At 39.0% G+C, this 14,383-nt stretch overlaps 1 protein-coding gene across 1 annotated transcript; it reads left to right on the top strand.

Moving 5' to 3' along the window:
• Positions 1–7,717: 7,717 nt before the first annotated feature.
• Positions 7,718–8,663, top strand: LOC139688811 (larval cuticle protein A2B-like). The gene is made up of 2 exons (XM_071586265.1): positions 7,718–7,762; positions 8,244–8,663. The coding sequence occupies exons 1-2, from the start codon at positions 7,718–7,720 to the stop codon at positions 8,661–8,663; spliced, it is 465 nt and encodes a 154-aa protein (XP_071442366.1).
• Positions 8,664–14,383: the final 5,720 nt, after the last annotated feature.

Here is a 14,383-nt window from a genome sequence, read left to right as displayed (position 1 = left end):
ATTGAGGCGGGCAACAAATAAAGCAAAGGAAGCATGGTGGAAGACGCAGTGCGAGGATATGGAAAGTCTGCAGAGGAAGGGTGAAATCGGTGCGCTGTACAGCAAAGTTAAATCGTTATCGGGGAGTAAGAAATGAAGAGCTATGCTAACAGTTAGAGATAAGGCGGGTAAGGTAATAGTTGACGCAGGAAAGATCCAAGAGAGATGGAAGGAGTATATAGAAGAACTGTATAGTAAAGAACTCAGACCAACAAAGTTAGACATTAAAAAAGAAAATGACGTAGAGGAAGACAGCTTAGGTCCAGGCATACTAGACCATGAGATAGAAAGGGCATTAAGGGAGATGAAACTACGAGGGTCATCCGGAAAGTAGTACCCATTCGTGAAATAAAGACACAAAAGTAAATATTAACAAACATAAAAAATTTTATTTGAAAGAGGATACTTTAAACTACTTCTCAACATAATCTCCAAGCAAATTAAGGCATTTGTCATAACGTGTGACAAGTTTCTGTATTCCTGCTGCATAGTCCTTCGCCGCCAGCTCATTGAGATACGCGAGGGACCCATCTTGCACAAATTTTTGCATAATGCAGATGGTGTTTAACAATTTCATGAACAATTGTTCGAGAAACATTGGGAAAATGCTCACAGATGTCATCAATTGTGACGCGCCGATCGTTCCTCACGAATTCGTCAACTGAGCTCACCAGTTGGTCTGTAATGACAGACGGTCTCTCCGAACGCTCATCGTCGTGTGTGTTCCCCCTCCCCATGTTGAAGTTGCGACACCACCGCCGAACAGACGACTCGTCCATTACATTGTCTCCATACACCTCCTTTAATTGGCGATGAATATCACATGGGCGAACGTTTCTTGCATTGAGGAATTTAATCACTGCCCTCACTTCACAACTGGCGGCGTTCTCAATTTTTTTAAACATTGTAAACAATCACAGAAACAACACAGGCAATGCTAGCGTCACGCAACTTGGCTCAGAGAAGGCAGACAAGCCACTGAAGCTATCTGACCTCGTCCAGCGGCTACTCGCGTCGTCAGCACTTCATGCGGCACGAACGGGTACTACTTTCCGGATGACCCTCGTAAATAAGGCCGTGGTGGTAGATAACATTCCCGTGGAACTTTTGAAATGCTTAGGAAAATGTGGGAGGGAGAGGCTATATGGGCTGATCCGTAGTATTTATGAGGAGGGAATCTGGCCGGAAGACTTTGTGAGATCAGTTTTAGTTCCTATTCCGAAAAAGGTAAAGGCCACGTCATGTGAGGACTATAGGACAATTAGTTTGATATTTCACGCAGCTAAGGTTGTTCTCAGGATCATAAACAAAAGGATAGAGAGTAGGGCAAATGATTACTTAGGGAATGATCAGTTTGGGTTTAGGAAGGAAGAAGGTACGCGTGATGCAATTGCAGTAATGAGATTATTAATTGAGAGGAATATAGAACACAACCAGGAGGTATTTGCCTGTTTCGTAGATTTCGAAAAAGCGTTTGATAGAGTAAATTGGGAAAAACTAATGAGTACATTGCAGGAAATAGGAATAGATTGGAGGGAAAGGAGGCTTATCCGCAACCTGTACATGTGTCAGACTGCTCAGGTGCGGGTGGGAAACGGGGAGTCAGGATGGGCAGTGTTAGGAAGGGGTGTAAGGCAGGGTTGCCCATTATCACCGTTGCTGTTCAACCTGTACGCAGAGGAAATGATTAAAGAGGCATGGGAAGAACTCGAGGTAGGAATGAAAGTGGGCGGGGAATTCGTAAAATCAGTTAGGTTTGCTGATGACCAAGCTTTAGTTTGTCAGTCAGCCAAGGGGCTGCAAGCATTGCTGAGTGAATTGGAAATTCAGTGCGACAGGTATGGGATGAGAATCAATATTAATAAAACAAAGGTTATGCGATTTTCTAGAAAGAAAAAGGCCAAGCTTAACATGAAAATAGGTGGGCAAAAAATAGAGCAGGTAGAACAGTTTACGTATCTGGGTAGTGTTTTGGACCAACAAGGTCAAAGTAGTAGGGACGTAAGGAGAAGAATTGCGCTAGGCAAAGAGGCTTTCACGAGGAGGAGGGAGTTGATGACAGGGACTTTTAGTAAGGATGTTAAGAAAAGACTTATAAAAACTTTGATATGGAGCGTAGCTATGTACGGTGCGGAAACGTGGTCATTGAAGCAGGAGGATAGACGTAGATTGGAGGCTTTTGAAATGTGGGTGTGGAGAAGAATGGGGAAGGTGAAATGGACAGAGAAGAAAACAAATGAGGAAGTACTTGGTATGGTGGGCGAAGAGAGGGGTTTGTTGGGAGCAATCCTATGGAGGCAGGAAAAGTGGATGAAGGGGGTGTTGACCGGCAGTGGGATGTTGAAGACTGTGATAGAGGGTAGAATGTTGGGCAAAAGAGGAAAGGGAAGGAACAGGATAGGGATGTTGGACGGGATGAAGGGAGGAAGAAAGTACTCAGATGAAGAGGGACCTGATATAGAGTACGATGATGGATTTTGTGTTTTGTTAGGAGTAATAAAATATTTGTTTGGTAGCTGTGTCCATCCGAAAACCTACCTTAACCGGTAGATTACCTTTAAAAAAAATAAGTATGCCGTGGGTTAGGTATACTTGAAATGTTTGCGTTAAATATAAGACATAAGGTATTCAATGAGTGTGGCATGTATGATTTTGGACTGGATACATTGGAGAAAGGCAATTATGAACGAAATGAGCCACGACGGTTTCATAGTGTAAAGAGTATGGACGAAAGTCAAATAGATAAAGAGAGAGGCATAATTTACTTCAGAGGTGGTGGTACTTAGACCGAGGATATCATCGGTGAATACACTAGAAGATGCACTCATGAAGAGTGCATGTGGTACGGCATGGCATAGAAGACATAACGTATTAGGAGAGATGACCAAGAGCTAAGGTCAATCACTATCTCTCCTGGGTGAAAAACATACCTGGAATATGTGGGCAAACTAACGACAAATAAGGATTTATTAGAAGAGTACTCGGTAAATGTGATGAAAAGGTCAAAGAGAATTGTTATCCGTCATTGGTTAGGCCTCAGTTAAAATATGCTGCAAGTATATGGGATCCTCACGAAGTGGGATTAATTGCCGAATTGGATCGCGTGCATTGAAGAGGAGCTAGATTTGTAAAATATTGTAATGATAAACATAGTAGCGTATCCAAAATATTAGAGCAGCTAGGATGGGAATCACTCACGGAGCGAAGGTTAAATTACACATTGAAGCTCTTGCATAAATTGGAAGGAGGTCTCCTTAGTAGTGATGTTGAAAATGCATTATTGCCCCCATCGTGCTACGGCAGGAGAGATCATGCCAACAAAATCAGAAGGATTTAATGTAAAAGAGATAGATTTAAGATGTCAATTTTTCCACGGACGATAGGGGATCATAATACGAGGGTTGCTATTTATATGTTCAGCCTAGTAATGAAAAGACAGTACTTTATTGTTGAAAATGGCTTCATTGTTTTTCGAAGCATTCTCCATGATAATCATTACACTTCTGCATGCACCCGAATCAATTTTCGCAATACCTTTTCCACTCCCATTGAGCTACCTCCAAAACATGGCTTTGAATGCATCAGTGGCTTCTTCAGGTGCCGAAAAACGTTGGTTACGTAATTTTTTTAACAAACGGGAATATAAAGACGTCATTTGGTGGTAAATCAGGGCTATACGGAGGATGAGCCATCAATTATATGGTTGGATAACTTGCTATATGTCCAGTTATTCCGAAGAAAAAGGCGATAATTTGCTTCATTGTACTTCGTGCACGAATCACTTTTGCCGGATTTGGCTCGTCTTGGGACACCCATACAGCGGATGGCTGGTTTGTTTCGGGCTCATCCGCATAGAGCCAACAATCGTCACCTGTTTAGATATTATACACAGCTTTGGATACACCACGATTATGTTTTGAGCATTAATTTGCACCAATTGACACGAGCATCTTTTTGAGGTTTTGTCAAACTATGCGGGATTCAACGCGAACAATTTTTTTTCACAGTTAAATGTTCATGCATATCTTATCGATGCTCGTCATACTTATCCCCAAAGATACCTAAATCTCACGATAAGTCACATGGTGATCTTCCTTTACTAGTTCTTGCACAGCATCAATATTTTCTGGCTCAACAACTTATTTTGGACGACCTTCACGACTTTCGGTGCTGAGCGAACGGCGGCCATGATGACATTCGTTATACCAGTGCTTCACCGTGGCAAAGGATGGGACTTCATTGCAAAAAGTGGAAGTAAGTTGATCGATGCGCTTCTGTCTTGATAATCGATGTCGAATGTAAAAAATCATCGCACAAAACTGTTCACGACTTGAATCCATTTTTCCGCTGAGACAACATTTTCGAGTCACTGTAAACACCACAAGTTATGATCAAACGACAAAATGCCCTGACGAAAGTTAGTGTTAAGAGAGTCAAACTTTTTAATGGACACACCAGACGGCGCCTAAAGCACTTTGGGTTTTCAAGGCTCAAAATACACATAGTAACCCTTGTAGCGTTGTTCGACCGCGGTAAGGTCATGTTCAGGTAATATTATTCTGGTGTGTATTCACTCCCTACCACACACCTTGGCGATAGCTTGACGGGTATATATATATATATAAATAAATAGCAATAAGGTCATTTCCGCCATTAGAGGTAGGTGGGTAATTTGATCCACCTGGGGTGTTGTTGTTATTATTATTATTGGTATTATTGATGTACCCTGCAAGCCACCGCTAGGGTGTTTCCAGAAAAGGAGAAAGGGTTGAGAGAAACCCGACGTACACCGGGGCCCAGGAGCAACAATTGAACGTCCTATCCTACGGGTAGTTTACTCCACTTGAAGAGTCTCTCCACGCAGCACCATAAGTAGGGATCGGGAGAAAACTGAAAAAAATTGCCACCGACGGAATTAAGACCCGGACCCTCGGAATACAAAACTAGTGCACTAGCCACCAAAAGTACCCAAACTTCTGTAATATAATAAATCTCAGGAACATGAAAACATATTTGAAGTACTGTAAAAATACGAAATGGGCCAAAAAGGAATCCAATACCGTATGAAATAAATTAGTATAGGGTAGACATAATCAGATAAAACTTATATTATTTTGTCAACCCTAAAATTACAAAGCATTTTTGCATGTTTAAATGATTACCTCGTATCCGAAGGTTAAATTGTTCAAGGTAACCAAATTCGAAAATAGCAGAGGCATGTGGATTGCAGCTATCGTCCATGTCCTTTAAGACAGAGTGAATACTGCAACTTCGCCCATTTACAAACCATTCAAAATTTCAAGTATCACATTGAGAACCAATGCTAGTAAAAACTGAGACGCATATGTTAATACTTAATATTTTATTTGAGACAACATGTAAATACAATGGGTACAATTAATATTTTTCTTCGAAATGGAAAAGTGTTAATTATCATATTTTTCGATCTTTTAAATTTTCCTCAATGAAACACATTGTGAAAAAAGAAAATTTACTTTAATTATTCACATTTAATATAGCGCTTGAATGGATTCGAATTTCCTTAAACAAAATTTATTCGAATAAGGGTAAAAAAGAAACTTTACACTTCCACAATAAAGATGTACACGTGTAATATTTCACGTGTAATATTTCACGTGATTACACGTGTAATATTTCATGACCATGGTTTCGATGCTACGCATCATCATCGGGTAACATACATCAACATTTTTCAACTTATATAGTCTGGCTCCAAGAGGGGAGTAAGGTAAGTAAGGGGGGAGGTAAGTAAGCCAAGTAAGAGGGGAGTGAGGTAAGTAATTAAAATTTATTCGTTTCTACCTAACGAAACAAGTGATACGGCACTATTACTAACTCACGAAAACTCATCCGACTCTTTATTGTCACACTGAAATAGATGAAGTAAGATCTGGTGCTTTCCCGGCGTATTTGCTTCGTGAAGGATTCTCGGGTCTTCCACCGGGTCAAGGGTTCCATATTGGCCGACGTTTCGATGCCCGACTCGTGCATCGTCTTCAGGGTTGATGGCTGCCATTCCGTATTTGGCCGTCTTATATACCTGAGCTCACGCCTCAAGTGACCTGTGATTGGCCCGAGGAGGGGGGACCTCCTGATTGGTCGCCGGGCAGTTGTGTTCTGTTCCTTCCTTTCTTTACTTGTTTTAGCACCAATTTCCATGCATTGCTGAGGGAATGGCAGCCATCAACCCTGAAGACGATGCACGAGTCGGGCATCGAAACGTCGGCCAATATGGAACCCTTGACCCGGTGGAAGACCCGAGAATCCTTCACGAAGACTGAAATAGATGTTCGCCAGCAGCACATAACATGATAGTATCCTCATGTAACTAATAAGATATCACTCGAAGTCACTGACTCTTTACATTCCCGTTATCTCATTAATACGTTGAAGTATTACGCCCGAGATTTTGAGGAGACCGAAACAGAAAATATGAATAAATTTATTTTGAATGCAATCTCTCGTTCGCCTTGCACAAGCTGGTGACAGAAGATGACAGTTTAATCTCTTCATTGCACGTTCTTCATTAGTTCAAAGATTAAAATAAAGAAAAATACCGAAGAAAAAATTATTAATTCCACAACGTATGTTTTCGAACTAATATTAATTTACTCCTATATTGAAGACACTCAAATTATTATAAAATCAATTATTAATGACACCTGAACCATACGTTACCATAATAACTTTTCTATTAGAGAAATGAAAAAGAAAGAACTACAGGTAACCTGTAAGTAGATTTATATGAAAATCTTGATCAATGATTTCTCAATTCCCATAACTTAAAAAAAGAGATCGAATATTAAAAACGATTAAAGATTTTCACACATACCCACGAACTATCTGACATACCAAGAAAACCCTTTGTCAAGGGCATACTAAGAGGACAGAGTTGCAATAAGAGTCGAAAACAAGTTATTGGTCAACAGAGGTGCGGTCGCATCCAATCGCCCAGTTAAGAATTTTTGGCGAATATACGAGAGACCCGTTAAGCGACATCGTCCATTCGTTGATAATTTATGTCTCAAAGCGTGACAAGCTGTGTGGAGACTGGTAAAGTAAGAGGAGGGCCCAAAGGTTTTAGTATAAAAGTTCAAAGCGACGAAGGATTGAAACAGAACACTATTGGGATCGGTCAAGCAGTCATGGCAGCCAAGGTAAAATATATTTATCAACTATATTACATGCAGTAGGTACTCAAATACCTACTTATTTCTCTTATTTACAATGAGAATATGAAACTAAGGTTATCCTTAATCTCCATTAAATCTAATGTTTCTCAATACAATATCACTATCGACTATTATTTCCAATATTTCGCATTTTTTTAAAAGGAAATATGCTCTAAGTGTGCACCACAGAAATTAATAGGATAATAAGAAAGAATATCTAATAGACAGTCAATTTTTCGCATTTCACTCTACTATTTCCAGATTTTACCTCCACGCTATTTTTTACCAAGTCAAAATACTCCTGAAAACCAGGATAGCCAAAAACATTAGTGCATAGTAGTTTTAGGAAGTTTGGACAAAAGTGTTCTTTTCATACGTAAACCGCTACTTAAATTCTCTCAGGCTCCTCCGGGCTTGAGCATTGACGGAGATTTTAGAGATCATTCTGTTTATTCTTCATTCATTTGGCCGGGTTAATCAGCGACATGACAGTGGCGTCAACACCAGTGGTTCGGACCCTGGAACTTGATGTACTCTACTACAAGACAAGCGAACGGGTTATCGGGATCCCACAGTGCGTAGGGACCGCCAGGGAAGTCACAAGTACAAACAAACGTTATGCTTGTTACTTGACAAACCTCATGTAATGCATATAAAGAAGCACAGTAGCATTATTAAAGATAAAGCCTAACATTTTTTTTTATTTTCACAATTTTTTTATCCGTTGCATAATGCTTAGATAACTCCTCAAACGGCAAATATTAACAACTGATATTGACCCTTGTAATAAACCCATTCTTCACTCGATATTCTACACTTAGACTGAACCACCTCTTCTATTTATTGACCTCTGTGGGAATACATTGACGAGAGTTGTTCGCCATGAATACAAAGCTTTGGCTAATACGACTAGATCTCGTTCGGTCACTAAAGCGTTACATCTAAGAAGTGAAACGATTACTACGTTTGTCCAAGAGTGTTTATTCAATGTGAAAATACTTTTTTTCGCAGCTCTTCATCCTCGCCGCTTTGGTGGCCGTCGCCAGCGCTGGTGCCATCGGCACAGTCATCGACACCGACTACGACCCCAACCCTCAATACAGCTACTCCTATGACGTCCAGGACGCCCTGACCGGAGACTCCAAGGGAGCGTCCGAGACCCGCGACGGAGACGTCGTCAAGGGAAGCTACAACTTCGTGGAGGCCGACGGCACCCGCCGAGTGGTCGACTACACCGCCGACCCACTCAACGGATTCAACGCCGTCGTCCGCAACGAAGCCGCCGCCAAGACGGTGGTCGCCAAGGTGGCCACCCCGGTCGCCCATAGCGTGGCCTATGCACCACGTCCGCTCGCATATGTCGCTCATCACCCAGTGGCATACACTGCCCACAATCCATTTACCTACGGAACCTCTATTCACCACATCTAAATTATGTAAAAAAATACCATTTTGTAAATAAACAATTCAAAAAGAATTGAATAGGTTATTCTTTTCGAATATTTTGTTAACTAGCCTTCGGCACTACTTATTTTTATCCCAAAATAATATGCGAAATATCTGAAGAAATAACGATAGTAAGATTACTCTATGAGTTCTAAATAGTTATCATCATAAGCAGTTGACAGGGTCATGATAGGTTTTAGTTAGACCCACGTACTAGATAAAACTGTAGTCCTAAGCCCTGTCATACAAAAGACATAATAATCTTTTACCCAATACTTGATAATATAGTAACTCATTTATTGGCTCTGCGTTCTATCTTCCTTAGTTACGACCAAAATTCTTATTCTTTTACTACACCTACTTCCATCCCCCAGCATTCCACACTAAATTACCGCCTGCGTCATCCAATTGCTTCTCAGTATCCCTTGCATCCACTTATCCTGTCTTCTACGAATTCCTCCCAACAGCTCTACCATCTTGACTTCAATTAAATCGGTCGCTCTCCTTTCTCTCCAGTATATTTTCTACAATCTCCTCGACACCCACCTCTCAAAGGGCTGAAATGTAGGCTTCTGCCTCAATGACCTAGTTTCCGAGACATAAAAAGTACGCTCCATATTTAAGTTTTAAAAAGCATTTTGATTTCTTAAGCTAAAGTTACCTGCCATGAACTCCCATCTCATTGCTTCTCTAGCTAACTAAATTCTTGTATTAATACCCTTCCTCCTATGCCCGCCTTCTAAAACACTTTGTAATTAGGTGATCAGTTCTACCTAGTCTACTTAAGGTCCCCAAAATTTGATATTTATCTCAGCTTTCCTATTTCTAGAGAACCTCGTTACCCTCGTTCTTATGATTAATTTTGATCCCATACCAATCACACTGATTCTGCAATGCACCTAGTAATGATTGTAACCGCTTTGCCGAATGTATTAATAATGCTTGGTCACCTAACTGATTTGATGACTTCTACTTTCAAAAAAGTCCTTTTCATGATCCTCTTTCTATATCCTCCCCATATATAGTACTCGTATATTGAAAAACAACAGGTGATATTTGATATATCTTTTTCCCCAGTCTAACACTTGTCAATGCAATTAGGGAGATTAAGTGTTGAACAGATAGATTTACGATGCCTTTTTTTCCACGACCGATAAGGTACCATAATAATATTGTCTGGCAGCGGTAGGATCATGTTTTGGTCAAAATTAGTCTGGTGTGTATTCACCCCCTGTCACATACCCTAGCGGTGGCTTGCAGGGTTCATAAGTAAATAAAAAAAAATAAAACACTGCCCATCCCGGCTCCTCAATCGCCACCAGAACTTGCGCAGTCCGAAGCAAGTACAAGTAACGGATAAAGTAATCTGTCCATCCAGTCTAATTCAGTTTCGGTGAAACGCTCATTATTGTGCCCAATTTAGTCTGTCGAACACTATTTCAGGAGAAGTATACAAATACCACCTGCTTGTGTTATATGCTCCTCTGCACCAAAGATCTCATTATCAATAAGGCTACTAATCCTCTTTCTAAATCCAAAAACATCTTATTTTCTATTTCTACATCCTCTTTACTGATAATCCTTAGTACTATCTTTGACACACAAAATGAAATTACAGACCTATGGCCCTCACATCTACTGAGTCACTCTTTTCTGGGATGATATCAATATTGATCTAAGAAAATCTTCCTGCTAAATTACTCCCTCATACATGATATGATTGAGGGCATGTAAATTCTTCCGACAACTTTTTGTTAAATATTTGAGTACTTCTATTTTCTTTTTCGTAGTTAAGTATCCCTGGTCTTAAGCAAGACTTTCTATACCCAAACGCACAGGTTTACTATCCTTCCCATATTGTTTTACGTATTTCATCCATTTCAGCTATAATAATTCATTCGTTTTATACAAATGAAATCCGTTAAGGCGATGGAAAAATTGGAAAACATGTAAACCTATCATTAGGGGTAATTGATAAATCTAATTAATGATATTAAGATGACGGCACACCTTCCACCATATGATTTATAGAAAAAACCGAGTTTTAATTTCTTTATAAAATATCCCATCACGCTTTTTCTGAGAGTTGCATTAATCCATCACCAATAGAACTATAAACTCCATTCCCCAAAAGCTTGTTAACATTGAAGATTTATCCTTTAACAAGATACCCAATGGATATTACAAAAATTATCCTGCACAGTGAAAAATGAATGGAAGCACCTGTGCCGTAGAGGTAAAATCCTTTTCCCTAGGATAGAAAATCCTAATGAGATTACACCAATTGAAAAAGAAACTTATTTACATTGAAAAACTTAAATTTCATTTCAATAAGAGAAAATAAATTTTCCTAGATAAATTACCTACAACACAGAGGAATGAAAAAATCATGTTCGGACCCTGATATAAGTTAGTAAATTTAATACATCTCTTTGGAGCATAGGACAACTCTTCGATCACGCTGATAGAATGATCTGGAGCTTTTGAAAATTACAATACAAGACTGATTTTGTTTTCTAAACACGCGTTCAACACTCCCATCTATGATATTAGCAGCAATACAAAATAGGTCGAGCATGAGAATACTTGGCTGAATCAACATTTTAATTTTAGGGAATTCAAAATATGTCCTATCTACCAGCACCTTAAATGCACTGCATAAATAAAACACACACCAGGCATTTTATTCAAGGTAAATTTAGACCATTGGTTGACAGAAACGACAGCAGACAGAAGTTGACCATGGAGGCATCCAATTTTGCACGGCATTTTAACTTATAAGTATAAGAAATACCAAGAGAGAAATGGAGCGGACAGGGGTAGTAAGGAATAAATAAGTAGTTAGGAATACAAATTGGCTGGGAGGTGAGTAAATCAGATTAGTAAATTAACCAACATTATTGAACGATGTCAGCCAAAACTATTCATCGTAAATGTTGGCATATTAATATATCACATTGATAAGCGAATTAATAACTGCAGATCTTAGTGAAGGCGTGCAGACTATGGAAATTATTAATGAAAATAATATGAAATGAAAAGCTACATGATTCCGAACACTATATAACAAGAAACAAAATGACCTTAGGGTTGGGGTTTATTGAAATGCGCATGAAAAATAAAACTAACTATCGTTTAAAAAGTTTTAAGAATAAATAAGTTGGAGAGATAGGAAGTCTAAATTAGAAGTTTCCAGTAGTAGTGGAAGAGGGGGATGTGTTAGTGGAAATACGAAGACGACTAAAAAAGGAGTGGAGGAGACATTTCAGCGTTAAGAGATATTTCTGGGAAATTTATGATACAGGTTATTGCATAAGGGAATATATTTGGCAAACGGAGAAGACTCAGGAAAAGTATATTTTAAGAAACCGAGAGCGGTCCAAATTTTAGAGAAGGTACCTCAGGAAGTACAAAAAGTAGTGAAGAGATATTTAGACATTCCATAAGTGACTAGTCCCCGATGACGTTTATACTTTCAGAAGTCATCAGAAAGCTACAATAACAAAGTTGACTATAAAGAAAAAACAATGTTATTATTATGATAATGATAATAATATATATGATGAAGGATCTCAGGTTTTCCCGGCGTATGGTATTCAAGAAGTTCTCTCGGGTTTCCCACCGGGTCAGGTTGCAGTACACCGACGTTTCGAAGGCTGACTCTGCCATCGTCTTCAGAGTGAAGACGATGCCATCGTCATCACTTCACCCTGAAGACGATGGCAGAGTCAGCCTTCGAAACGTCGGTGTACTGCAACCTGACCCGGTGGGAAACCCGAGAGAACTTCTTAAATATATATGATTATAATGATAATGTTAATGATTGAAAAAAGGTTCATATTCCAACTTTCTGGCTGTCACTCAGAATATACGAAATACATTCAAAAATATTAAAACGGCTAAGTGTATTATTATTTAAACAATAGGAATGGATATTGCTATGGATAAACCACAGGGCATTTTCACAGAAAAAAATACCCATCAGAATGGCTAATTCACCATTTTACAGCATTATACGCAAAACAAATTTAATATTGAATATTAATAATAACTAAACACACACATACATACATTTTTTATATTTTTTTTCAGTACACTACGAGCCACCGCTAGGGTATGTGGCAGGGGGTGAACACAAACCAGACTACTTTTGACCCGATTATTTTTACCCCTACCGCGGCCATCTAGGTCCTCTACGCTGCAGGCAATCAATCCAACTTCATGAGGATCCCATATACTAGCAACAAATTCTAAATAAGGCCTAACAAGCTGAATATAACATTTCTTTCAGACCTTTTCATCACATTTACCCATTCCAAAACAGTGTTACCAATGCCGTAGGCGTTCAGGAGGGAATTGCTCATTTTCCAAAAATTCCTCAATGGGCACTTTTTTAAGTTAAATGCTAATTTCCAATTGTCGCCCCAGCGCTGTATAGCATTAAGGTCATCTGAAAAATGTGCTGTGTCCTCAGGATCACGGATTTCACGGTATACCACTCCATCGTCGGCAAATAAACGTATGTTACTAGTGACTACGGAGTCGATGTCGTTAAGGAAAAGTAGGCATAAAAGAGGTCCGATAATATTTCCCTGGGTAACACCTGAATTAAATTGTTTACTGCATTTCAGCTAACTCCATTTTTGAGTACTCTTGGTACCCGACCATTTAAAAAGTCTTTAGCCCAGCCCAGGATATATCCATTTATTCCATACTTTCTTAGCGTAGTTAGTATTTTACTATTAGTTACTATAGGTAACGCTAGCATATCGAGCGAACAAATGGCATTACAAAGCTATCTCCAATATAAACTAGCTAAATTTGATAAAATAGCTTACCTTTAATAATGTCCCATTAGTTTCCCTATTTTGAAATTACAACAGCGATCTAGAAGAAATATAAGTAATCTTATGCCATTGGTACTTTTTATGAGCATATCAAATGGGTAGTAATTTTACTGAATCACTAGGAGTGAACATTGATATAAGAAAAGACCGTAAGAGAACACCGTTTTCTTAAGCATTGAAACAAAATATTTTCGTTCTATTCCCATGGAAATGTGAAATTTTGTATATATGAAGTGACCTTTTTTTCAGTAAAGAAGCAATTAACATATGCACTCGGAAAACACGGAGACCAACGCAACGACGACACAGCAAAGGGGCCGGTAAATGGCAATGGTCACTTGGAATGAAAATACCACCGCCCACATTGGAACCGTGGGGGAGAATTAAAAGACCAGTCAAACGGCATCCAAGAATTTATGGAAGGCTCCCAATTTAATCTTGCGTAATTGAAATATTTTAGGAGATGAAATATTCTCGCAAGCTGTTGATATTAAGGTTTGATTACGCCAATTTATTCTACGGAAATATAATCTAGGAATACGCCATTACTAAGGCAAAATCAGAGAAACTTGAGCAAGCAGTAATGTTTCTATCCTGCATTTGAAAGCATTTAAATTCCTTGTACAAACAGGAATCTAATATATTGTATTGGTAGCATAACCAATAATAGGAGTATGTAAACACCTCAAGGATCAGCCACATTAAGTAAAAGTAGAAATGATGAAATAAACTCAAGTTTAAACATTTTGGTCGACAACAAGAAATTTAAATTAGCCATTAGTTTCGGCAAAGCGAAGAATTTTAATACTGGGATAAAATTATGGCCAGGGACAAACGCCATAACAATAAATTAACTTG

Source organism: Hetaerina americana, unplaced genomic scaffold (assembly GCF_022747635.1).
Source record: "Hetaerina americana unplaced genomic scaffold, ioHetAmer1.1.p SCAF_1, whole genome shotgun sequence".
In the NCBI taxonomy this organism is placed as follows: Eukaryota; Metazoa; Arthropoda; class Insecta; order Odonata; family Calopterygidae; genus Hetaerina; species Hetaerina americana.
Note: the sequence above shows the minus strand (reverse complement) of the source record. Positions and strands in the feature narration are given on the sequence as shown.

Excerpts from the sequence above, each read along its gene's own strand:
- LOC139688811 (XM_071586265.1), top strand. The coding sequence starts at position 7,718 with ATGACAGTGGCGTCAACACCAGTGGTTCGGACCCTGGAACTTGAT. Across the intron at positions 7,763-8,243 it reads TTCGGACCCTGGAACTTGAT|CTCTTCATCCTCGCCGCTTT; the intron begins GTACTCTACTAC and ends TTTTTTTCGCAG.